This window comes from Carassius auratus, chromosome 31, assembly GCF_003368295.1.
Source record: "Carassius auratus strain Wakin chromosome 31, ASM336829v1, whole genome shotgun sequence".
Taxonomy (NCBI): Eukaryota; Metazoa; Chordata; class Actinopteri; order Cypriniformes; family Cyprinidae; genus Carassius; species Carassius auratus.
Window position 1 is genome coordinate 14,365,853 of NC_039273.1, and position 26,982 is coordinate 14,392,834.

General features: G+C 41.4%; 1 protein-coding gene across 2 annotated transcripts in view; it reads right to left on the minus strand.

Moving 5' to 3' along the window:
* The window catches only part of LOC113050623 (ras-related protein Rab-6B), an 80,135-nt gene that overhangs the window by 19,396 nt on the left and 33,757 nt on the right, over positions 1-26,982 (minus strand). The window contains exons 2-5 of one of the 2 annotated variants that reach the window (XM_026213799.1): positions 19,187-19,245; positions 3,293-3,346; positions 2,826-2,931; positions 1,487-1,598 (exon numbers count right to left, since the gene is read on the minus strand). In XM_026213799.1, the coding sequence (XP_026069584.1) occupies positions 1,487-1,598; positions 2,826-2,931; positions 3,293-3,346; positions 19,187-19,245 (331 nt within the window). Of the gene's footprint in view, positions 1-1,486; positions 1,599-2,825; positions 2,953-3,292; positions 3,347-19,186; positions 19,246-26,982 lie in introns of both variants that reach the window. The other variant, XM_026213800.1, reaches the window with a different exon arrangement.

Genomic DNA, 26,982 nt, shown 5'->3' on the forward strand with positions numbered 1-26,982 from the left:
TATATTCCTGGACTGTTTTCACACTTTTTGTTAATGCAAATTTAAGAAATAATAAAAAATATATGTTAAATGTTAGATAAAACTAATTTCATCAGCCATTACTCCAGTGTCCCATGATCCTTCAGAAATCATTTTTGATTAATAGAAAGTTAATAATGAAAACATCAGTTTTAAATAACAAATGAGACACTGCTTAATAATTTAACAGCTTAAAAAAAAAAGAAAAAAAAAAAAGAAACAACATATGCTTACAAGTCAACAGGAAGCACTTCAGAAATAGTTGAAATTGCATTTATCAATACTCATGGGATTTTATAAAAACAATAAAAATTGCAAACTTATTCTGATTTGATATAATTTTAAAATGAGTGCACAAACCCACAACATCATCCCCAAACATATCATGCGTATCACTAAAGTATGCCTTCGATGAAAACTGAAAGAGTCATTCATATTATGTTTTGTGTCAGCACAGAGCTAAGTGTCCCCATTATCAGCCCGTTCCTCTGTTCCTGAGCCACCTCCACCTGCCACATTCCACCACTGTCATCAGGGAAACCACTCATGAATATGCCCATATTTAAACATGTTACAATAGAAAGACTTCAGCTCTTTCTCTGCATGTGGTACTGATCACCATGGTGACAAACAGAAAAACAATCAAGTTTTCAGGTTTCTCGCCATATTTAATTGTAATAACTGCTCTCGATTCTAATAATCTGTTCTGTTTCAAAAAGAAAATTCTGTTGTTTCAGAGTCTCCTAAGACTCAGAGCTGTGAATTAGTATGGATAACCTGGGCTTTGCTCAGGAGGTGCAATGGAGGATGAAAACTATAGAGGCAAGCTATTACGGAAAAAAGAGAGGAAAACATTGACTTCCCTCTGTGATACAGAGAGAGAGAGAGAGAGAGAGAGAGAGAGACTGAGCTGTATTTATCCCTGAGCTCCCACATCTCTGAAGGACTGAGTAAGTGAAGCATGAATGCCCATTCCTTACAAAAGTTTAAATTGTTCGATGGCACGTTTCTCTGATCTGTCTAGATATATCTTGATAGATTATTACCTGGACTCATCCGGCCATGTGTACAAATATATAACAGTAATCTAGCATTTTGCCTCACTACATTGTTAATAGTAGCTTGTTATTTTAAAACTTAATTGTAAGTTAATACTATAGTTAAGCATCACTGCTTTGACCTAGTTACTCTCTGTCAGGGAGAGTTCCTTTAAGAGCAAACCTTCTCTAAACAATGTGTTATTTTTGCATTGCTTCCTCTGTCTCTTATCTTTCACACAAACATAGGGTTTGTTCTCAGATTATCCATCACCCTTTATTCCCAGAAGTCTAAAGTGAGAATAAGGCTTCCTTTTCCTTTTGTTTTTCAGAGAATCTCTTTAATGAAACTGTCAGCTTCGATTCACACTCTGGTGAGTGAATCAGCCTTGTTAAGCAGCTTAAAAATAAAAGCATGTGAGACAACTCACCTCTTATCTGCCAGATCTGTTTTATTGCCCACCAGCATGATGATGACATCACTTCCTCTCTCCGTTCTCACATCATCGATCCATTTGGAAGTTTGCTGGAATGAATTCACATCTATACAGAGAAAAAACAGAGACAGGAGGTGGTAAATACTTTGTAGGGCTAACACTGCGGACTCTGCTATAAATATTCGTTGTTGTATCCAAAATAATTTGTGCACCACTCTGTAAAGTGAGAGAGAGGCTGACCGAGGATGGTCTTTGTGTACCCCACTGAATACTGTTAAATATTGTATTAAGATCACTTAAATTATAAGTCATTATAATATTTTTAATGTTCCATAATTCTTAATAAATGGCAAACTAAAAACAGTCTCATAATTTGCAGTTTAAGCTGGTATGCTGCATTACAGTGTAGTACTGAATTTTATGCATCCATTTAATAGAAGCATTAGAATTATTAATTCAGGCCTGTTTTAATGCAATTAAACACAATACTATCTTTATGTTGTTTCAACATTTATCGGCATATTCAATGTAAAAAATATTTATATTTTGACAAATTTTAATGTTAAGTGCAGTTACTTAGAGAAACCTCTATAATCAGGGTTTAATCATTATACATTTTTAACTAATAGACAGCCATAACATATTTATAAGTTGTGTTGATAATATCATTATTTTTCCATTAATACTTTGGTTGAAGGGTAAATTATTTTAAACAATGAAATTTTTTATCAGAATGTTTTAATTAGTTTCTTTTTTATTCGTTTTATTATTATTATTATTATTATTATTATTATTAAATTTACACAGTAGTTGAGCTTATATCATTTCTTACCTTAACAAAATGTAATAAATATATTGCCGATTTTGTACCCCACCGTGTGCTGTATTCAACTGAGGTTTTATTATGGCATTTATGCCTGTTCATGTGCAGCCTGTCATCAGTGAACCTGCTTCTGCTTCAAGGTGAAACTGACTTTGGCTGTTTTACCTATAAAATCAAGCTTTGTGTTTCCTGGTCACACCAACAGAGCTGTGTGCACCGTTCACGCTCTCTCTAAAAGTCACAGTGGGGCTTACAGACAATAAAACTGTCATCTTTTTATCGTGACAAATAACCTACAGCTGCTTCTATAATATTTGGGGTTGAATCTATCTGGTTATAGTGTTAAACAAGGGCAGACCTGGAACACACTTTACTGATAGAAAATCATCTTTGATCACATCTCAACTTGATAAATCGGGCAGCTGTAACCATGTTGACCCCCATGATTTTTTGGCTCATGGTAATGTATTGCAGAGGAGGTTTGATCACTGAAGTGTGTGTTACACTCACTTGTGATGTCATAGACCACTACAGCTACGGTGGAGTCTCTTATATAGCTCGGAATGAGGCTCCTGAAACGCTCCTGGCCTGCCGTGTCCCACAACTGCAGCCGAACCTGGAAGTCAGAGACGCCCAACTGAACAGTCATATTATTCAGCCTCTCAAACACACAATTACATAAACACAAGCCAGGAGCTGGATCGATATGACCTTATAAAACCACCCCAAACTGCTTTGCTGAAGGTCATGGAATCATTTCTGGGTTATAAACTCCAGACATCTCTCGAGGATACAATCTATTTTCTTGATACATGAGCTTCCAGCCATATACTAAAACTGTCAGGCAGCCAGCTGGTATAATAAAAAAGCTTTGGATTCAATATGGTTTCATTAAAACTCTTCTCTTTTGACATGGAATAGAAAACAGAGGAATGCCTCTGATTTAGTACTGTATTAGAACATGCTAGACTGCTTACCGTTCTGTCCTCCAAATACATGGTTTTTGACAGGAAGTCAATTCCAATTGTTGCCTGTCATGACAGAAGGAAAACATCATGTAAGAACAAAATAAAATCAGATGTTGAAATTGAGTGGAAATGTGGCTGTTTCTGTGCATGGCAAATATAAACGTGTTCTTGATATCATCCCAAGAATCAGAAGATGTTGTCTAGATTAAAACTGACAGCCATTACGTTCTGCCTGTCAGTTTGATGATGGTAATAACTGCTATACATGATCACTCTGTTCTGGGACCTGCCTCTCTTTATGATATATTACACAAACTGCAGAGTGAGAAAACACATACAGTACATTACATTTTTTTTAATAAAACACATTTTCCAAACAAATGCATTGATGGAGATTTTTTGTGAATAATGGGTTAAATTTATGTCTGTTCCTGGCACTGGAGGAATTTATGTCTGTTCCATACTGGTTATCTGCCAATATTAAATATATCACTGTTGGAAAAATATTAGATGAATATAGGCCAATATTGGATATTTACAGCAATTCTGCATATTTATTTCCCTTATTTTTTATGTACATTTATACCTTCACCATTATCTAATGCTCTGGTAAGGTTAATATTTAAAAAAAACACTTTAAAGTCGCTTGCAGAATTTAAAATGACGTGTTATTTTTTTTGTTCTATTAATTTTTAATTATCATATATTTATATATATATACATACGAGAGAGACAGTTTACAAGTCACATGGAAAAATGAATGGTATTTGCTCCTTATTTTTAAAGGTATTTGGTCGTTTGGGTACAAATCTTTCTGTTAAATAACTTAATGTAATAGTATTAAAAATCCTACATGCTTGGAAAAAACATAAATCCCACAACAGACCCTCTGATTTCCTGATGAATATTTGAGTTTTACTAGATATTCTCAACCAGTCATCGCATAGAGTTAAAATGTACAGACGAGCTCACAACATTATTGTAAGATAAACTGATGCAATGGCTCAGGCCACCTCACATCTGCATTGGTGAGGTTATTTGAACACTGATAGAATGAAAGTGCCTTCTATCGTTGAAAGCAAATTCATTCTCCGCTGGTGCTTTTATTGCAGTAAGAGTGCAGTCAGTTGTGTCGCTTACATTTGTAAAACCAGCTATTGCAGAAAATTGCATTTTGAGCATGACTGTTGAATTCAATATAAAGCATGTTTTTGAAAAGTTGCAAAAAAAGGCAACTATGCCAAGTGTACATTTGCATAATGGTATGTACACTATTATGTCAAGTTTGTTGTTTATTAATCCAAATGCATTTTACGGAGGCGTTTTGTGAGTGCTTTTATCCAGATGGCTCCTGGTCTTCTCTGTTGTAGCTCCCTGTGGGCAGTTCCCGGATCGATGGGGGTCCACAGATCAGTGGGATCTGAGAAATACATCATGGAAGTCTGCAGTACAGAGGACTGGCTTTTCTGTGATTGTGAGAAGTAGAACATTTCTACTGCACAAAAAATCAGATAAGGACAAACTAGCCACCATTGGAGAGTTGAGCCTCTGGAATGAAGCTTATTTAATGCACTGTTTCAAGTAAACATTCAAAGATTCAGTGTTACTTTTTCAGAAGCCTACTTTTTCTTATCTTTCAGATAAGATATGATTTACTAGTCAAGTCATATTTATTTTTATAGTACTTTTCACAATACAAATTGTTTCAAAGCAGCTTTGCAAAAATGATCACAATGTTAATATTTCTAATATCTTCATGACTTTTCAAACTGAGTCAAGCTGAGTGACAATATAGTTTTGCAATGATACAAACAGTTGAAATATGCTATATAGTAGGCTTTATATAGCTTTATGTGAGTGTACTGTATGAATGCAGACAAAGTTAGATATGACATATATATCCAACATTATATAAAGAACTGGGGGATAATACAGTTTAGATTTAGCAACCATATAAAAAATAATGTAGCCAAGATTTGCTATACACTACATATTAATTTGTGTGAGTATACTGTATATATGTAGATAAAGTAGTATTCAGTTGATATCCACCTTTTAATGTACCACTTTCACAAGTCGGTCAGGCTCATCACAACGCACCCCCTTACCTGAGTTTTATTCATCGGCACCTGTTCACAAATTAATAATTAAATCTTCCCCAGCACTATAAAAGCATACAGTTGCCCTTAGTTGTCCGATCTCGTGACTACCCAGCGGAACATTCCCTGGCTAGTTACTTGTATTGACTCCTGCTTATACTAACCATTTGTGTATACCTTCTCTCTCAGTGATCTTCCTGATCCATTCCATGATCCCTGTTACTCTCCAACGATATATCCATCTGTACCATCTTTACTCACCATCACCGAGGTGTGTGCTAACCATCCTCAATCAATCTGGTCACCCCATCTAGCAAGTTGATACCCATTGTCAAGAATCGTCCTTCAATCTCCATTCCCATACATTCACTGTTATATTCTGTGACCTTCAATAAATACCAGTTTTCGCTATCCTCTGTCCCAGTCCATTTCGTTTCAGAAGATCGGACCAGAAAAACTGAGGATGAGCAAAGCCGATCCGATTCAAGAGCTGGTGGATTCGTTGCGGCGGTTATTAACACATCTCACCGCCACCCCAGCTTCTCCGGCAAGGACTCATCCACCACAACATCCTGCATCTTTTTCGTCTGCAAACATCGTCCATTCTAGTCTGGTAAGCCGACCAACGCCATACTCCGGATCGGCGGAGGACTGCAACGGGTTTCTTCTCCAGTGTTCACTCGCAATTGAGACTCAACTACAGTTATATCCCAATAAACAATCTAAAATGACCTATATCATCTCATTCCTCATAGGTCCCACTCTAAGATGGGCATAGACCATTTGGACACAAGCCGGCCCCACCACTCGATCCCTAGAGAATTTCATTGCTCACTTCCAGGAAGTATTTGGCACCTCCAAGGGTGATTCATCCCTGGGTGAGAAACTATATAATTTAAAACAAGGCAAGATGATTATACACCAGTATATTCTGCAATTCAGAACCATAGCAGCAGCCAGTGGCTGAAACGAGACTTCCCTACTTACCGCCTTACGTCAAAGTCTGGATCCTAAGTTGCGCCTTCACTCCGGGTCAGCTGGGAACTTTATCTCGGGGAGACTCTGCCGCCAACTCAAGCTACCAGCCCGCGCTAACAAAACCATCTACCAAGTAATCACCATCAGCGGAAAACCCCTCAACCATCATAAAATTCGATACAGTGTGGGTCCAATCTAAATGTCAATCGGCTTACTTCATGAAGAATCTATTACCTTCCTAGTGTTAGAAGAATCAACAGCAGAAATCATTCTAGGTCAGCCGTGGCTCGTGCAACACAACCCAATCGTCTCCTGGTCCTCAGGTGAAATCCTCCGGTGGGGTGACCAGTGTTTTCCATCCTGCTTCCCTCACAGACCCTCACCACCGCTTAGGACCTCAGAAGCATTACCCATCAATGCCACCTCCGTTGAAAGCCCTGTAGATAAATACTCCATTGATATTCCCCCTTGTTCTAAGACGTCTTCTGTCCACAAAAAGCCTCACAACTTCCTCCACACCACCCTTGGGATTGTGTCATAGACCTGATTCCGGGTGCGCTAGTGACTCGCGGGAAAATCTACCTGCTCCCCCTTCCAGAACAGAAGGCCATGGAGGAGTATATTGAAGAGGCTCTGAAACAGGGTTACATTGTTCCCTCCATGTCCCCTGCCGCTTCCAGCATCTTCTTCATGGCCAAGAAGGATGGAGGTCTACGACCCTGCATCGACTACCGAGCCCTAAATCAAGTGAGAGTCAAATTCCGGTATCCTCTTCCCCTCATCCCAGCCACCCTAGAACAGCTCAGAGGAGCAGTAATCTTTTCTAAGTTAGATCTCAGAAGTGCTTATAACCTCATCCGTATTCAAGAGGGGGATGATGGAAGACTGCTTTTGTGACCCCTACCGGCCACTACGAGTATAGGGTGATGCTGTATGGTCTAGTTAACGCCCCCTCAGTCTTCCAAGATTTCATGCATGAGGTGCTCCGGGAGTACCTCAACCGCTTTGTTATTGTTTACATAGATGACATCCTCATCTACTCCCGGAACCTGGCCAAACCTCACCATGTAAAAACATGTCCTCACCCAGTAACGCAAATACCAACTTTTCCTCAAGGCAGAAAAATGCACCTTCCATCAACCATCCATTCAATTTCTAGGCTATATTATCAATAGCTCAGGAATTCATATGGACGAGGGGCAGATCCAAGCTGTCACCTCCTGGCCACTCCCTTCAACCATAAAAGAACTCCAACGCTTCCTAGGCTTTGCTAATTTCTATCGCCGTTTTATTAAAAGTTACAGTGCCATTACCAGTCCCATCACAGACCTCCTCCGTAACAAACCCAAATCTCTGTCCTGGACTCCTGCTGCCACCGAAGCCTTTGCAAATCTCAAACAAGCCTTCACGAGAGCCCCCATCCTTGTTCATCCTGACAAAGACCTCCCTTTCGAAGTGGAAGTGGATGCCTCAACCACTGGAGTTGGGGCGGTACTATCTTAGCGGCAGGGGACCCCTCCAAAACTCCATCCATGCGCCTTCTTTTCCCAGAAACTCAGCCCGGCGGAGAGAAACTATGACATCGGTAACCGGGAACTTCTTGCCATCAAATTGGCACTGGAGGAATGGCGACATTGGCTCAAGGGAGCAGCACACCCTTTCACGGTATTCACTGACCACAAGAACTTACAGTATCTCTGGGAGGCAAAACGTCTGAATCTTCGCCAGGCTCGATGGGCCCTAATCTTCACCTGGTTCCACTTTACTATATCCTATCGACCAGGTCCTCGCAATACCAAAGCTGATGCCCTCTCCCGCATCCACATGCCGGATGAAAGCACAAACGAGCCTGAAATGCTCATTCCAACACTACTCATCACCAGCCTGATACAATGGACCTCTCCACCAGTCACCTCCGAAGTTCCTGCTCCACCAGGTTGTCCCCCTGGACTCAGATATGTTCCTCGGATGCAACGCACTCCTCTTATACATACTATTCACACACCCCTCTTGGCACTGGCCACCCAGGGGCCGACGTGACTCTCTCGCTGCTAAAAGACCGCTTCTGGTGGCCCAACATGGCAGAGGATGTGGGAAGGTATGTCCGAGGTTGCACTGATTGCTCCATCTCCAAAAGTCCTCGACATCTTCCAGCTAGCAAACTCCACCCATTACCCATTCCTAACTGTCCCAGGTCGCACCTAGGAGTGGACTTCATCAAGGATTTAACCCCCTCTGATGGTAATACCTGTATTTTGGTCATCGTAGATAGATTCTCTAAATTCTGTCTGCCCTCGAAACTGCAGAGCTCCTCTTCAATTGGGTCTTCCGTCAATTCGGACTCCCTGAAGACATTTTCTCGGACTGTGGGCAACAATTCATCTCGTGGGTATGGAAATCCTTCTTTTCACTCCTAGGTGTGACTGTAAGCCTCTCCTCAGGTTACCATCCACAATCCAACAACCAAACAGAAAGGAAAAAACAGGAAGTAAGACACTTTCTCCGGACCTTCTGCCATGGCCAACAGGACTCCTGGAACCAGTTCCTGGGCTGGGCCGAGTACGCCCAGAATTAGGGCTGCACGATGTGTTGTTTAAGCATCGATATCGCGATGTACAAATCCACGATAGTCACATCGCAGGATGTGCGATGTAGGCTGTCGTAGTTGATCCATTATTCATTAACTGTATGGGCCAAAGAGCGCGCGCGTGCAAGAGAGAGAGAGCGTGATGCGTGGCGCAAGCGTCTCAGCTGTGTGGAGTGTCCATTTTTAATTCGGCTCCCATGTTAACAGGTTAGAGCTTGCAGACTGCCTGCATGAGACGCGCGTCTCAGGCGGGGCTCAAGCCGCACGGAAAACACGTGCATGCTAGAAATAGACCCAACGCCTATTTATATTGCACCTGTCACCGGCCTGAGAGAGAGAGCGCGCGTGCAAAGCCTTCAAACAACACGAGCGCTGTCTTGCTCTCTCTCCCTTGCGCATATTAATCAATTGACATGATGGTGTCGATATTTAAATCATTTAAAATGAGAATGTAAGTTTGCTCACCCCATTTTTGTTTGTAAGAATTTTTTTTTTTATTTCATATCGCAATATATATCGCAGAAAAATAAAGTATAGCAATGTAAATTTTTCCCAATATCCTGCCGCCCTACCCAGAATTCCCTCCGCCAACCATCCCCGTGTCTTACACCATTTCAGTGCGTACTCGGTTACCAGCCCCCGCTCTTCCCTTGGTCTGGTGACCCCTCCGACATACCTGCTGTCGACTTCTGGTTCCGGGAGAACGAGAGAGTCTGGGATGAGGCACACCATAACCTCCAGCGGGCAGTGCGCAGGCAGAAGATGGCAGCCGATCTGTGTCATGCATCTACTCCCACCTACCAACCGGGACAGAAGGTCTGGCTGTCTACTCGCGACATACGACTGCGCCTGCCCTGCAAGAAACTGAGTCCCAGATTCATCTGCCCCTTCACCATCCTAGAACAAATCAACCCAGTCACCTACAAACTCCAACTCCCTCCTCAATATAAGATTCATCCCACTTTCCATGTGTCCCTTCTAAAGCCCTTTCACCTTCCTGTCTCCACAGAGCCTGGCCGGACAGAGGAACCCCCTCTCCCACTACTACTAGAGGAAGGAGCCGTCTACAGAGTAAGGGAGATCTTGGAATCCCGGCGACGTGGTGGTAGATTAGAGTATATCGTCGACTGGGAAGGTTATGGCCCAGAAGAACGTTCCTGGGTACCTTGAGACGACTTCCTAGATCCCATGTTCCAAGAGGAATTCCATGCCTCGCACCCAGATCGCCCTGTTCCCAGAGGCTGAGGAAGACCACCACGTCATCGGGGTCGGCGGCCCTGAGGAGCGGGCCCTGGAGGAGGGGGTACTGTCACAAGTCGATCAGGCTCATCACAACGCACTCCCTCACCTGAGTTTTAATCATCGGCACCTGTTCACCATTTAATTATAAATCTTCCTCAGCACTATAAAAACACAGACCTTGGATCCTCAGTTGTCTGATCTCGTGACTACCCAGCAGAACATTCCCTAGTTACTTGCATTGACTCCTGCTTATACATTTATAACCTCAGAATGCAACAAGCTCCTCAAGTTGTGCATATTTTGTTTCACTCATTCAGATTAGCTAGACTATTAATGTACATGGTTTCATACAAAACACAAAGTCTTGTGTTTGTGAATGTATAACTGATCATGTGTGAGACTTAAAACAACAGTTTGTCCTTCAATCAATCCACTCGCACACAGCTGGTCATCAGCATAATGATCACGCATCCGTTTCTGTAGCGATGCCAGGCCACTGTGCTGTCTTAAACAGAAGCAATGAGCTCTTTCACCCTGCCACTCACTTTCTTCTCTTTCTCTCTCTCTCTCTCTCTCTCTCTCTCTCGATCTACTTATGGAACATGAAAGAGGTAATAATGCATTGGGAATTAAAAATAACCTTCAATTTAATATTTCAAATTTTAAGCTAACGTTTCAGACAATATTTTTTATATTACACAAGAAGCATATAATTCTTAGATTATTCCAGTAATTCATGTGCTGCTATTTACCGCCTCCTCTGAAAATACAGTGCTGCAGCAAAATAAATTATAATTTACTCAAATTCTTTTCAGTCAAAATCGAATGTAAGGAGAGATGGAAAGATACTGCTGGGTACTGCAAAATAAAATGAAGACAACTCTGCTTGCTGGTGCTTTTATTTCTTTTGTGTTATAATTCTGGTTTATGCTTAGAGCAGGCTTCAAAACATATATATGAAAAGGGATTTCTGTGACAAAAATAAAAATGAAACCTCCCGTGTCAAGATGAAAAACCAAAGGTGTTGAGCTTTTCAAGGAATGAAGGCGAGAAAGAGAGAGAGAAAGTGACGTCGATGTTAAATATAGAATCTTGCACAGCTACAGGAGTGCTTGCACAAAGAGATGCAGAATGAATTATTCATAAACATTTTAATTATTAAGCTTCACGCACATCAGCTTTAAAACACAGAATGTGGTTTCCTGAACACCTCCTCAAAAGCCTCAGAGAAAAAAGGTGAAAAGGGAAAATGAATTCCTGTAGCTACTAAAATTCCTATAAATAAAGTGTAACTGGCAAATAAAACTGTGACAAGCACACAAACAAAATTTGTTGCTTGAGGTACCAAATGAGAAAGCAGCTAATTATAAGTCTTTATTTATGTTTCTAATAAACTGCTCAGACAATATTGTCATACAGTCGGAGACCTGAATTATGCCTGCAGAGAATATTAGCATAAATATAGACAATAATGAACATATGAATCTAAAACATTATGAAAAAGCAGTCATCACACAGCAGACAGCACATGCCCTTTAGACACAGTACACCAGTCGCTGTGCCTCTAGGGATGGTGGAAGGAGTTTGATTTGAATCGAACGCCAATTAAAACTCCAACAGAAGAGAAATTAGCCCCACTAATCTGCTTCACAAAGCACCACCTTGAGTGAATGTCAGGCCAAATCCTGTTTATCTGTTTATCTTTCTATTTGCATTTAATCAAAGCATAAATTTGAGGAATGCAACATGCCCCAGGTGAGCAGACTCAAAGCATGCTGGGAGCTTTGCTGCATATAAAGTGCCTTCCAGACTGAGATTGTACAGTCAGAGCCTCTAAATCATATTACGAAGAATGGAAAGCTGACCTGTAGATGAACATTTGTCAAATTCTACAGAATCCAATCTAGGCCTATGAGTGGGTTGCTATTTATCCATAATTTTAGACCTTGGAGAGTTGCCCGTTTGGCATCGATACTCCTGTACCCTTAAGACGAACGACATGCGTTTCATTGAGGCATATTGATTGTAATTTAACTGCTCAACGCGGAACCTGAAGGGATGACGTCATTCAATTGGCCTGATGAACAGTGTGAGACACATTAAGCAATCGAGTGGGCTAATGTTGGGGCATCTGGTCAATATCAGGAAGGCTTTAACGTGTTTACATTACACAGCTACATTCATTGCCTTCAACGTGTGACAGGATTCTCAAGGCTGCTTAGGTGAGGGGTGGAAATAAAATGGCACACTATACATGAATCATCTTCTTGGCAAGATAAAGACAAGATGTGTATGATGTTTAGTGATCCAAGTAACAGAATTGAAGACAATTTCAATGCAGCATGATCAGATGCTAATGCATAGCCTGCAACAGCAAAATTCAGAGCGAGTCAACCATATTGTAAATCTTAGTATGCGCTTCATTTACTCAAAAAATATTTAGGCCTAAATTTAAGATTTATGCTACTAGTACTTTACTTACTGCCAGATGATTAGTTGCACAGCTATTTAAAGGCTAGAATTATTTATGTTACGTTGTCCTCAATGATAGCACACAACACACAGTTTGATCTGTATAGTCTGATTCACTAAAGAATGACTCTTATGAATCAGTTCGTTTTATTGAATCAGACAAAATCTGTTTGACTGACATGTTAAATCTGTTAGAGAGTTGTTTTGAAATTACACTTGACTTACTTACAAATAATAGTTTTTTCAGTCATATTCAACTCTATTCAACTACTGTATTATTTGTCCTTTTTAAAGACATAAAAAATACTAATACTACTGACTTTATGTGACAATGTGTAGTTAAAGATAAACCTTCACAGCAGAGTTTTGTTTTTATGTGTCTCTCAATGGGAAAAAAAATATAAAAAAAATGGCTTTGTTGTTGTTGTTGTAAATATAGTCTATAGCATTATTAAAAATATAGTTGGGACAAAATATGGTGATAAGAGGGTGGAAAAAGAATACCACTGGAGTGTTTTGTCATTTAATTTTGTCACTCTGGTCCTTTTCCAAATCCTAGTGTGCTGCCTTGTTGGCTACTGTCTTAGGCAGCTGCATTTATAAATGCATTCTAACTGAAATGGAGTCTCAATGACATCTTTGGAATGTGACACATAAACCTTAATTAATTTAGACGTTATACTGAATTTAACACATTTTACAACAAGGCTGTGAGAGATAGACTTAAAGTCCTTACAATGGCATGCAATGAATAAAGGTCCGATCCTGTTATTTTCAAAACTTTCAAAACTTTCATGGAATTTGTCTACTGAATTTTTTTATCTACTTTTTTTTCAGCTGAACAATCAGTATGTTATTAAACAGCAGAACAATCCATTGAATGCGCTTCTATTCCTCACAGCCTCATTTTCATTCCTTTCCAAAAAATTTATATAGCACTACCATAAGTATTTTTTTAAATATAATTTTTATCTATAATTATGATCAATATTTTTTCACACAGGCTTGTTAAAATGCATTATGAGACTACATTGTCTTCAAAAGCCACATGTTAGGTTATGTAGTTGCTTACTTTCTGGAGTAGACTTCGTGTCAAGACTGTACTGTCTACAGAGGCAGCTCACTAGTTCTTGAACCAGAGCTTCAGTGTCTTCTCTGCTCCCTGGTTGTGCTGATCAGAAAACAGTCACACTCCAGTGCTCCGTGTTGAGTGGCAGTTCAGTCAGGCGGCGCAGCAGAGCTCTCCTGTTGGACCTCTAGTAGCATGTCCAAATCTCACTCTATCGGCAGCCAAACGGCCATCACAGCAAAACAACCACAAACTCAGCAAGTCAAGCTCAATATCTGAAAGGCAGCCAGTCTCTGCTCTTCATTTTCATTTGCTTAATTCTCTTCTAAATTCATTGCTTTGTTTCTAACCCCCACTTTATCTGTAATGAAATCAATTAGACGATAACATTGGAAAGTTTGATGATATCTCTTATTCCCTTGTCCCACATAAAATGGAAGAGCTAAAACCAGGGCAGAAAGTGTGATACCGAGATTTTCTGGATGACTTAAATCCCCAGTGAAACATGTAGCGTGTGTTTAATACAGCTGACTGTTCAGCCCTTTTTAATGAAGTGCGAAGGTCTCAGCGTGCCACTAGAGAGAAAGAGAAAAGACCAGAAACCTTCTGCTGCACTGTGCATCACTTGATTAAACAATGGCGGGCTCATAGAATAAGAATTTCTTGTTATTAACACTGTAAAAACATACATAAACTTATACATTCACAGCAATCTCCATCAACGCCAAAGGTTCAAGGTTTGGCTACTTATCCTGTAACTACAGATTGTTTCTCAGTTCACAGTCATTCAAAAGTAATCATATATTTTATGTAACTTTTGACCTTTGAACAGTTAAAAATAAAACTGCATGTGTCTTTTGTAGACGAACATTGATTTGCTTGTGCTTCGGCTCTGCTACTCTCCATGGATGTATGAATGTGGTTTGAGGTACTTATAGATGTACATGGAAAAAGCATTAGTTCCCACGAATTGAAGATGGCAGCTTCCAGGTTAATTTACTTCAGAAGCTAAGCAACTGTCATTAAAATAAATAGGAACGGCTAAATCAATAACGCACTGAGGTTCTAAGGAATTTTAAGAGAAACAAATTGATACTTGAATATAACTGAAAACGCATCCTGGTTAATGACAGAGCAACCTCTGAACATTACAATTTTCCTCTGGGTTATTTTGTTATGATTCTTTGATGCTTTATATATCACCAACATAAATTGCTAGCAACAATTTTAAAATAATGACATTTAATTTCCTAAACAGTGGAGTATGTGTTTGGTAGCTGGGATCTATTTAAAGAAAATGGGAGTTCTAAATGGTCATTTTCTACTCACATTTCTCTCTAAATGTTGATGTAATACAGACTCAGACAGCGATTCATTTACATCAGGTGAATGTCATAAATATGCAGATGTGCCTATCTCATTTTGCATAGAGCAGAAAACTGACAGATGATAGGAGATGGGGTGATGCTCTCTGCTCTTCTGGCATATGCTATCATGAAAGCCCAGTGCTAGACATCTTAAGGTCATTCTCAATGTTGAGAAGCAGCTTGATTTGAGCTTATTCAAGAATATGTAAATTAGAAAAGAACTGGTATCCCTTCCTCTCTCCAGCGTATACTGTAGCGAGTAACAGCTCATTAAGATGTCTTTCACTTCTCAAATGTGACACGAGGCAGTATATTTTATTCATATGCAGATGACACAAGAAACTGTTTGGTTTAAGTCAAATTCAACTGCTATCAATTAACCTCCTCGAGCAATAAATATGACTGTATGGCCACAGTCATTAATGGCGGTCTTAAACGAGATTCTGAAATCTTAGCTTCATCAAGAGCTTGTTATATTAAGCCATGTTATAATAAGCATTCAAAAATGGAATTAGACAAAAAAAAAAATGTATATGTGACATTACTCGTAAGATACTTTCTGGTGTCCCAGTGGTGACACAAGTAAAAATATATAAAGAGGCTTTTTAAAGATTTACATGATCAAAAGCACATCTACACACACATAATAATATATGACTATATAATATATTTAAAATGCAGACATGAATTTTTAAGATATTACACTATTTTTTTATGACATTATTATTTATATTTGTTTATATATTAATTAGAACACAAAGCATTTTAGTAAAAATAAATGCATGGTGCAAAACAACGTTCTGGATTTGAGAAAAAAGCACATCTTTTTCTCGTCAGAAGGCACAACACAGTCTGTTCACAAAGCAAGCATGTAATCTTATTACAGCTTGACACTGTATCACTACAGCATGCTTAGTTTGGTTTATGACACAAACATAAATGTTACACACATTGTGAGACTACAGATCAGGGGCTGGTTAGAGCTTAACTCTATTTTCTGGCATTTTATTAAGCTACTATCGGTACAGTGTCAGTGTGGAGGACAACTGTAAAGGTCCATTTGTTATCATATGCACTGCACATTTATATAACAAGATTAACAATAGAGTTAATACATTACATTAATCCTTATTTGTTGCTGGTAAGGTTTCCATTTGGCATAGAAATGTGCTCAATGTCCTACTAAAGTTTAACTGCCATTTTAAGAAAAAATACTGAAGTTTTAAGAGAAATTTGTGAACACAGAGTTAATATGGAGAGGATATAAAGAGAGAAAGGCAACATCAAGCCCAGAGAGACTTCAAAGATCAGTGATCAAACATAATATGTCTCAGACAGCTGGACTATTGTGACAGTTAAAACCTGTAGTGCACCAAAGATGTGACTCAGCTCAAACACAAAGACATCTACACTGAACAAAATGATCGATGCAACACTTTTGTTTTTGTCACCAATTTTCATGAGCTAACCTCAAAGATCTAAGACTATTTCTATGTACACAAAAGGCCTCTTAATATTCTCTCAAATATTGTTCACAAATCTGTCTAAATCTGTGTTAGTGAGCACTTCTCCTTTACTGAGATAATCCATCCACCTCACAGATGTGGCATATCAAGATGCTGATTAGACAGCATGATTATTGCACATGTGTGCCTTAGGCTGGTCACAACACGGCGATTTTAACAAAGGTCTGAAAAGCGAGGTGTACACTGATTGGCCAGCTATCTAGTGCGTTGTGAGTGGCCAAATCCCTCAAGCGTGTGACGTAAATGTTGCACACCATAACACTGTGATGCCGTGTGTCCCGGCGCGACAAGAAAAAAAAGAACAATAAAACCCATAACAAACAAGGCATTTGTTGCATCCAGTGGGGACATAACTACTGATTAGAATGACTTATAATGTCTTTTATTAACTGTGTTACTTTGCATATCGCGCTGCTTAAACATAAAACCATGTCTGCATTTGAGATCGGAGAAATGACAAACAACAAGTGCTAATCTACACTGTTTGAATTATCAGTGGCAGGACAATGTTAAATGTCTGGCAGGACACAGCCGAATTAGAACATTTCTGGCTAAATTAACCCAGCTCTTGAATATTAGGAAAACGAATTTAAAGATACACAGAAAATAATAAAACTATCACAAACTACAGTGATTTTTTTCTTTTCTTTTCGCAATATTTTCCTGATCTCATACTGTTTTATGTTTTTGGCCAGAGGAGAACTGATTTTTTTTCCCCTTCTTCTCCATTTCTGTCCCAGATGGAGTTTGGATTCCTTGGCGCTGTTGACTTTGGCTGCCTTAGTTGGGGACACTTAATTTTTGGCAATATTGTCAACATGATTCCATAGACACTATTTGAAGTGAACAGACCTGAGCTGGATGATGATATCACTGAATCGATGATGAACTGACTGAAAAATAATATTGTCCTCTTTTTAGAGCAGCTCTACAGCAGAATTGTATTTTCACATTATTGACACACTATTTTCCTGTTTAACACTGTAAAGCTGCTTTGACACAATCTGTACTGTTTAAAGCTCTATATAAATAAAGGTCACTTACTTTACTTTGCTTTAAAGTCATGATGAAAGAGAAGAAGCAACATATCCAGCACAGGCTCATTGCAAATACGTTACTGTGGTTCAATTCCTGCAAAACCTTGTGGATAGAACATTATGGGTTGGTTTTGCAGCACTTTTTAGATGGCATGTCCACAAAAGGCTCTTGTTGGTGTTTTACTGGCACTAATTTATTACTAGTCTAGCCTGTTTCACCTGGAAACTGCAATGATATGTATGTATGTTCTTTTGACAACTAGATGCACCATAGAGACAGATCCGATGCGAAGACCTCATCATGCTGGTTTTGTCTGGCCAGAGACTGAGCCTGGTTTCTCGCAAGGTTTTTTCTCCATTAATGTCACTGATGGAGTTTTGTTTCCCTGCCACTGTCGCCTTTGGCTTGATTAGTTGGGGACGCCTGACTGATTGCACAGACACTATTGGAAGAGAGCTGAACTAAATAATGACATCACTGAATCATCAATGAACTGACTTTAGCTGGAAAAAGGACTATCTGTTGTTGTCTTCTTAAACTATTTTCCTGTTTGATACTGTGAAGCTGCTTTGACACAACCATTATTGTATAAAGGGCTATACAAATAAAGGTGACTTGACTTGATTGACTAGTTTTGCAGAAATGCAAACAGGGTCAAAAAAAGTAGAGTGGGGTCTTGGTTCTATCCATTAGTCGTCGTCTGAATTTTAAGATGTCGGTGTTACACTCAAAATGAATGTGAGCTGCGGTCTATTGTAGAATAGTGGGATAAACATCATATATTTGTTGTTTTCACAGGAAGATTAAATTAAATTAAAATTAAATCTATGCATTCAGCAGATGCTTTTATCCAAAGCGACTTACAGTACATTCAGGCTATTAATTTTTACTTATCATGTGTTCCCGGGGAATCAAACACCCAACCTTGCGCTTGATAAACAATGCTCTACCAATTGAGCTACAGGAACACTAGATTGAGTTGTAACATTGTGATGAAACATTACATATACATGAACGAATTGTGAATTTACATGATGACTGTAAAATCATCTTGGGGGACAAAACACATTTCCCATGCGGTGGATTGTTTAAAAAAAGCATGCCCCCCCCCCCCCCCTCCCCAAACCACATTTTTCAACAAATCAACAACAGTCTATAAAAATCTGCAGTGTGCTTTCAATGAAAATCTGGATTCCCATTTACCAAAAGGTTCGCTGTGGTGTGATGATGAAACTGACCATTTATGTATATTCATCTCTGCTGTTGCTGATTCAGATGAGTTTGGAGGTGAATATAGAATGAATAATCAAATTTTGCAAATGTGTTTGTGATTCAATAACCACACAATCATGTTGAACATTTAGAATTAATTTGGAAGAACTGTCTTCACAAATCAAAGACTGAACTCAGCCTATTATGTTTTCTAAAGATGACTCTTTGATGCTGCACAATAAGGGGAGGGATACTTTGGAGATGTCTGAGTGACAGAATGACAAGAACGTCAAGCGGCCTGCCAGCTGCCTACCTGATACGTGTTGTCAAAGCTGTCGTACATGAAGCGTGTGATCAGGGAAGTCTTCCCCACTGTAAGAGAACAAAGAGAAGAAAAACATTCAAATAGAAGCCATTTGAAAGCAGAAGGTGACTGAGGAAGCCAGTGATGCCTGCCTGGGCTTATTGGATTGATTTGCAAGCTGTGGGCTGCCAACTGCACTAATTGAAACCTCTGCCAATATATCTAATAATTCAACAGGAGACTAATCCAGAAGGTCGTCAGTGACGTTATGGAACCATTGAAAATTATTGCATTAGGAATACAGACTTTAAAATAAAAGGTCCAAAAGGTGGTTCTTGCAGTGGCGCTATAGAGAGAAAAAATTTTGGTTGCCAAATAAACCATCCAGTGAAAATAAAAAATAAAAAATAAATATCTTTCATAGTGTGAAGAAAACCTTTTTTCACTATAAAGAACCTTTTGTGTGGTAAAAAGGTTTCAGGGATGTTAAAGTTTTTTTAATATATATATACAGTAGAACCACAGCCAATAGAGAATCTAAACTGTCTCTAGTAGTTAACTCTAGTCTTTGATTTAAAGATTAAAAATGATTTATTTTATGGTAGGAATAGACTCAACTTGTCAACATCTGTTATAGGAGACAAAGAAATCAGCACATCTTCCAGAGCAGCACATAACAATGTTTTATTTTCACATCTATATTTTATGAATGGTAATATTCTCAAGCTTTTTGAAGCTCCTTCATGCAAGCAATAAAAAAGGCATTAAAAGGTAGATTATTTAGATGTTACTTCTTTTGAGGCAGGTTTATTCAATATAGGGCAGAAAACTGTTCCCAGTAATAGCATCACAGAACCTAAACTCAGATATGAGACTGCAATGAAAACATCAGCACAACTTCTTCTGCCCTGCTGACCTGAGATTCCCCTAAGACACAAGAGAAAAAACACAAGAAACCCTACCTATGTGGATAAATGGATGAATTTACCCACACCCACACATCGACACATAAAATAACTCTGAGCTACAGATTAAATAAAGGAGAGAGCAGGATTTCTCATGGCTGAGAAGTTTTCGGAGTGAGTTGACTGGAGGCTCCAGGTCACAAGTCATTTAAATGCTAATTTTCCCTAAGACACCGATCTGTCTCCATTTAAAAGCCAGAAGGATCAAAATTAATGGGACTCATAAGGCTTTATCTAATGCTTTTGAGTAAATACTGAATTATAGTTTGGGCAATGCCCATCAAACGAACCATGACCATTGAGTGCAGATGAAACTGCTGGATGGAAGACATTTGTACTCATTGGGAGTGCTAGCGGAGCCAATGCAGAGAGGCAGACGCTAACATACATAACCCACCAGCTCCTACTGCATCAAGACCAGTGGGAAGAGAACGTCCATGGCTTTTGATCAATTGAATAGTGAATCCTTGTGGAAGAAGTATTAATTTCTTACTGACCCCATACTTTTTAACAGTAGTGTAGTTTGAAGCCTAAACACAGATTTAAGAAAACAGATCATCATTCCAGTGAACAGCAAGTAATCTTTTCCTTTCTATTCTGTCTTTTCAGAATCCACCAAACGGAACGCTCAAACTCTGCTCCTAATGGATAGAGTGGGCGTCTAATTTTAGTCCTGTTAAATATTTAATATTATGTCATTTAGTTGAGTAGAGGGCATCCAACATTTTTCGGTTAATCACATATTCCAGACAGCAGAGCAATAGCAGGACATAGGATTTAGCGCTTAGACTTTACTGTGATAGATTGGATTTGGTGCTTTGACTCCACTAAGAGCACCCATTAGAGGCACAATCAGATAATGGATACAGGATAAGGAAATGTGAAGGAAGAGACTAAAGTAACTAAAGTATGTCGAAAAGCTGGCGGTTTAATGGGAGAAGCAGCAGATAGATTTAACTGAAAACAGATATAAACAGATATACCACATATACTGTATACCAAAAGGTACATTTAAAAAAAAGTGTTCAGTGTTGCACAAAGAAGGCAGGGCTATTTAATGACAGGACAATCTACTCCAAATACGTTGACAACGTGCCACAAAAGGTCAATTGGTTTACTAAACTGTTTCTTATTTCCCGGGCTATAACAGAGAAAATAACACTTCAACAGCTTTTTTCTTTTTCTTTTTTTTTAGCTAACACAATATTGTATACACTTGTATCAAAATTGACTTTCTAAAATATGCCCACCCTGAGAAATATCCATCGTCTCAGTTTCTTCTAAATCCATATCTTATTAAAGGACTATAGTGATAAAACATGAACGCAATGGACGGCGGGGGCTTCTGGTACAGTGATTCCCGTCTTTGATATCTCTTTAATGCACACTCGAGGCGCTGCCTGATAAATGTTAGCAGACATGCCAAGAACTCCAAGAATTGAATTTAAAACAGCTTTATTTCATCACTATTATATATTCATGGCAAATCCACTCATGTATGCTGATAAAATCATCAGTACTAATGTTGTGAAACTGCATTTCGAGAGAGAAAAATGCAATAGACATCAGCAATATCATTTATGAATGCTTATGCTTATCAGTCTGGCTAATGAACTTTATTTTAGACATTTTTTGACTTATCATGCAGGAATTATTTAACTGTAATTAGTGCTTCTGATAATTAGCATACATTATTTATCTTTGCATGGTTGAAAATGCAGGACCCCCTTTTAATTTTTCCTCAATTCTGTGTTTTCTGTTTTAATCTTTCTGAATTCCATTTAGTGGTTTATTCATACCATTATTTTTGATTATCATAAAATAAAAAATTAATATGCTGTTTTTTTTTATTTGTCATCTGTTTAAGTTTTACCAGATTGTGTGTTCTATGATTCAAATTAATCTTCAAAAACCCAGCAAATTAAAACTTCAGAAAACAATTTATTCAATATTTTAAAATCTAACAAAGTTGACTGTATACATAAAAAATTGATGAAACAAATTATGTTATTATTACTATTTATATCATTACCTTAAAGCTGCAGTAGGGAACTTTTGTAAAAATATATTTTTTACATATTTGTTAAACCTGTCATTATGTCCTGACAGTAGAATATGAGACAGATAATCTGTGAAAAAATCAAGCTCCTCTGGCTCCTCCCAGTGGTCATATTGCTATTTGCAGAAATTCATCCGCTCCTGGTAAGAAACAACCAATCAGAGCTGCAGTCCGTAACTTTGTTTGGGTTCAAAATGTAGAAAAATGTATATAATAAGCTGTGGCGAGGGGGGCGTGGTTTAGCGGAATCCGCAACGGGAGAGAGACGGAGGGAGCAGAGCGAGGCGTAAGTAGGTCAAATGCAATTAACGAACACGTGTGTTTGATTGCAGTAATTGGCGTGGAGAGACCGGATATAAGCCGAGTCACCGCAGAGAGAAAGAGAGAGAGACACGCTGGGACCTCGTTCTGCACTAGGGAAGCTACAACAGTGCTTTGAAGTTATTGAAGTTATTGACCGTGTTTAAGCAATCGTTTGCTGTCTACGCCCAGAGGGCATCGTGTTTTATTTTGTGGTATTGAATAAACGAGTGTCCCAGCAACAAGCCGACCCCTGCCTTCTTCCTTCCTATTGAGACTGTGTTGAACCTTGTTACAGTGGTGCCGAAACCCGGGAAGGAAGAAGAGCATCGCCGCCATGCAATCTCCGTCAGGTACGCCATTTGCGGACGTCATCCAGTCGCTTGCCGGTCTTCATCAGGAACAACATCAACACATGCTGGCGATCAAGGAGGAGCAGGACAAACGCTTTGAGGCGCTCCTCCGGGCCCAGCATGAAGACCGCGAGCTATTCCGGAGCTGGGTAGACCGGGAGGCCCGGGCCACCCCTTCGTTTAAAGACCAGACATCTCCTCTGCCGCTCAACAAGATGGGGCCTCAGGATGATCCGGAGGCCTTCCTGGACCTGTTCGAAAAATCGGCAGAGGCTCGAGGGTGGCCCCCTGCGGACTGGCCCCTGCGGCTCATTCCCCTGCTGTCCGGGGAAGCGCAGGTGGCCGCTCACCAATTGCCAGTCCAAAACCTCCTGGCCTACCAGGACCTCAAGCGTGCCATCCTCCAGCGGGTCGGTCGGACTCCGGAGCAACATCGCCAGAGGTTCAGGACTCTAACCCTGGAAGAGTCTGGCCGGCCCTTCGTGATGGCACAGCAGCTCCGGGATTCCTGCCGCAAGTGGTTGATGGCCGACAGTAGCGACGTCGAGGACGTGATCGATCTTGTGGTACTGGAGCAGTTCGTGGCCAAGCTGCCAAGGAAGACAGCGCAGTGGGTCCAGTGCCACCGCCCGACGTCGCTGAACCAGGCCATACTGCTGGCGGAAGACCAAATGGTGGCGTGTCCAGGGGTCGGCGACCCCTTACCATCTGCTTCTCTCTCTCCTTCTCTCTCTCTCCCTAAATCTGTCCCTCTCCCCAGGTCCCGTGGGGGGCTTCCGTCGAAGCTAGCCCCGAGGTGGAGGACGAGTTACGGGGCTGAACCACCAGCAGGTCCCAGGGCTCCTCCCAGGGGTGGGACTTCGCCCATGGGATCCGTTCCCCAGGCCCCGGCCTCTCCGCTCTCTCCTCGCCAATCGCTTGACCTACTTCCTGCCGCCAGGGTGGCGGTAAAGTCTGGGCCGGCCTGTTGGCGTTGCGGGGACCCAGGGCATTTTATCGATAGGTGTCCGGTGATGGAAGTGGGGACGTTGATCCGGGTCCCCGACGCGCCAAAGGCTGCCCTCGATCAGGCTGGCTTATACCAAATACCAGTGAGTATCATGGGGGGTACATATCAGGCTTTGGTGGATTCGGGATGTAACCAATCCTCCATCCATCAAAGCCTGATTCATCCGAAGGCATTGGATAATAGCCGCATGGTTAGGGTTCGGTGTGTACACGGGGAAGTGGTGAATTAACCTATTTTGCCTGTGGATATTAAATTTAGGGGAGGAAAACATAGAGTAGAGGTGGCCGTTAATCCGCACCTCAGGCATCCGATAATTTTGGGTACGAATTGGCCCGCGTTTAATGAATTATTGGGGTATTTATGTTCGGATGGCTCTTGGGGGAAACAAGGGAGGGATGGAGTAGCGGTTGCGCAGGTGGGAGAGGCTGAACCGGAACCACCGGAACCTGTTGCAGGGGAACCGAGTGCTCCCGAGCGGAACATCCTCCCGGAGCGCGATGATTTTCCCCTGGAACAGTCCCGCGATGAGACGCTGAAAAATGCTTTTGACCAGGTTCGCTCGATCGACGGACAGCTGCTCCTCCCTGACCAACCGCTCTCTTATCCTTACTTTTCAATTTTAAAAGATTAAAAGATTAAAAGGTTGTATCGGGTGACCCAAGACGCCCAGACAAAGCAAGATACAACCCAGTTGTTGATACCTAAAAGCCGCCGGGAAATGCTTTTCCAGGCGGCTCATTGTAATCCAATGGCCGGGCATTTAGGGCAAGCGGCTACACTAAACCGTCTCATGGCCCGCTTCTTCTGGCCGGGCATTCACGAGAATGTGCGCAGGTGGTGCGCGGCTTGTCGTGAATGCCAGCTGGTGAATCCACCGGCCACCCCAAAAGCACCATTGTGCCCCCTTCCATTAATGCAGGTCCCCTTCGAACGAATTGGCATGGACCTCATCGGGCCATTAGAGCGGTCAGCACGAGGACACCGCTTTGCATTAGTTCTGGTGGACTATGCAACGCGATATCCTGAGGCAGTGCCTCTCCGCTCTATTTCCGTGAAGAGTGTGGCGAGTGCACTGTTTCAATTAATCTCCCGGGTGGGGATCCCAAAGGAGATCCTCACCGATCAGGGCACGGCGTTTATGTCACGTACTATTCGCGAGCTTTACAAATTATTGGCCATTAGATCGATTCGAACAAGCGTCTATCACCCACAAACAGACGGGCTGGTCGAGCGATTTAATCGCACATTAAAATCCATGATTCGTAAGTTCGTTCAGGAAGACGCCAAAAATTGGGATAGGTGGCTAGAACCCCTCTTGTTCGCTGTACGGGAGGTCCCGCAAGCCTCCACGGGGTTTTCCCCCTTCGAGCTTCTTTATGGGCGCCAGCCCCGCGGGGTCCTTGACGTCCTTAAAGAAACTTGGGAGGACGGACCTTCTGCTAGTAAAAACGAAATTCAATATGTCATGGACCTGAGAACAAAACTCCACACGTTGGGGCGGCTATCCATGGAGAATTTGTTGCAGGCTCAAGACAAACAGAGTCGGTTGTACAACAGGGGGGCTAGGCTACGTCAATTTGCACCGGGAGATAAAGTGCTTGTATTACTTAACTATGAGGTAGCTCGAACGGATAGGGGCGGGGGACATCAAATATACCACCTCAACCTATTAAAAAAATGGTCTGAGGCGGAATCAGTGTTGCTGGCGACGGTAGTGAGTGGGGAGGAGGATCTCGGTCCAGAAGTGAGTTCAAAATCCCAATCTCTCGCTCTGGCCCCTGGAGGAGACCACCTCTCACCATCGCAGCTCACTGATATCAAGTCCATTCAAGCAGCCTTTGCTGATGTGTTCTCGCCCCTGCCTGGTCGAACGGATCTCATTCAGCACCATGTTGAGACCGAGCCGGGCGTGGTAGTTCGCAGCCGGCCGTATAGATTACCTGAACATAAAAAAAAGGTGGTTCAAGGGGAGTTAGAGGCAATGCTAGAGATGGGAGTAATAGAAGAATCCAACAGTGACTGGGCGAGCCCGATAGTCTTAGTACCTAAAACAGACGGCTCCGTGCGGTTCTGTGTGGATTATAGGAAGGTGAATGCTGTGTCGAAAATTTGACGCATATCCAATGCCCCGGGTGGACGAATTGCTTGATCGGCTAGGCTCGGCTCGCTTTTACTCGACGCTGGACTTAACTAAAGGTTATTGGCAGATCCCCTTGTCTCCCATGACCAAAGAAAAAACAGCTTTCACCACGCCGTTCGGGTTACACCAATTTGTCACTCTTCCGTTCGGGCTATTCGGGGCTCCAGCCACGTTTCAGCGTCTCATGGACAAAATTCTCCGTCCGCATGCTGCATATGCCGCCGCCTACCTGGATGACATCATCATCTACAGTGGGGATTGGCAGCGACATATGCAGCATTTGCGAGCGGTCCTGAAGACGCTGAGGAGGGCTGGGCTCACGGCTAATCCGAGGAAGTGTGCAATTGGGCGGGTGGAAGTAAGATATCTGGGTTTCCACTTGGGTCATGGACAGGTGCGTCCCCAAATTGATAAGACGGCAGCAGTTGCAACTTGTCCAAGGCCTAAGACCAAAAAGGAGGTTAGACAGTTCCTGGGGCTGGCAGGGTATTATAGAAGGTTTGTACCTAATTTTTCGGATACTGCTAGCCCGCTGACTGATTTAACTAAAAAGGAGGCACCAGATACAGTCCAGTGGACGGAGCAGTGCCAGCAGGCTTTCACCCAGTTAAAAGCTGCCCTGTGTGGCGGACCGCTCCTGAATGCACCTAACTTTTCTCTCCCCTTTATCTTGCAGACAGACGCGTCGAACAGAGGGTTGGGCGCAGTCCTGTCCCAGGAGGTGGAGGGGGAAGAACGGCCGGTGCTGTACATCAGTCGGAAGCTCTCTAAGAGAGAGACGATGTACAGCACCATAGAAAAAGAATGTCTGGCGATCAGGTGGGCTGTTCTTACCCTCCGTTATTACCTCCTGGGGCGGGAGTTCACCCTCTGTTCGGACCACGCTCCTCTGCAGTGGCTCCACCGCATGAAAGATACCAACGCGCGGATCACCCGGTGGTATCTCGCTTTACAACCGTTTAAATTTCAGGTGATCCAC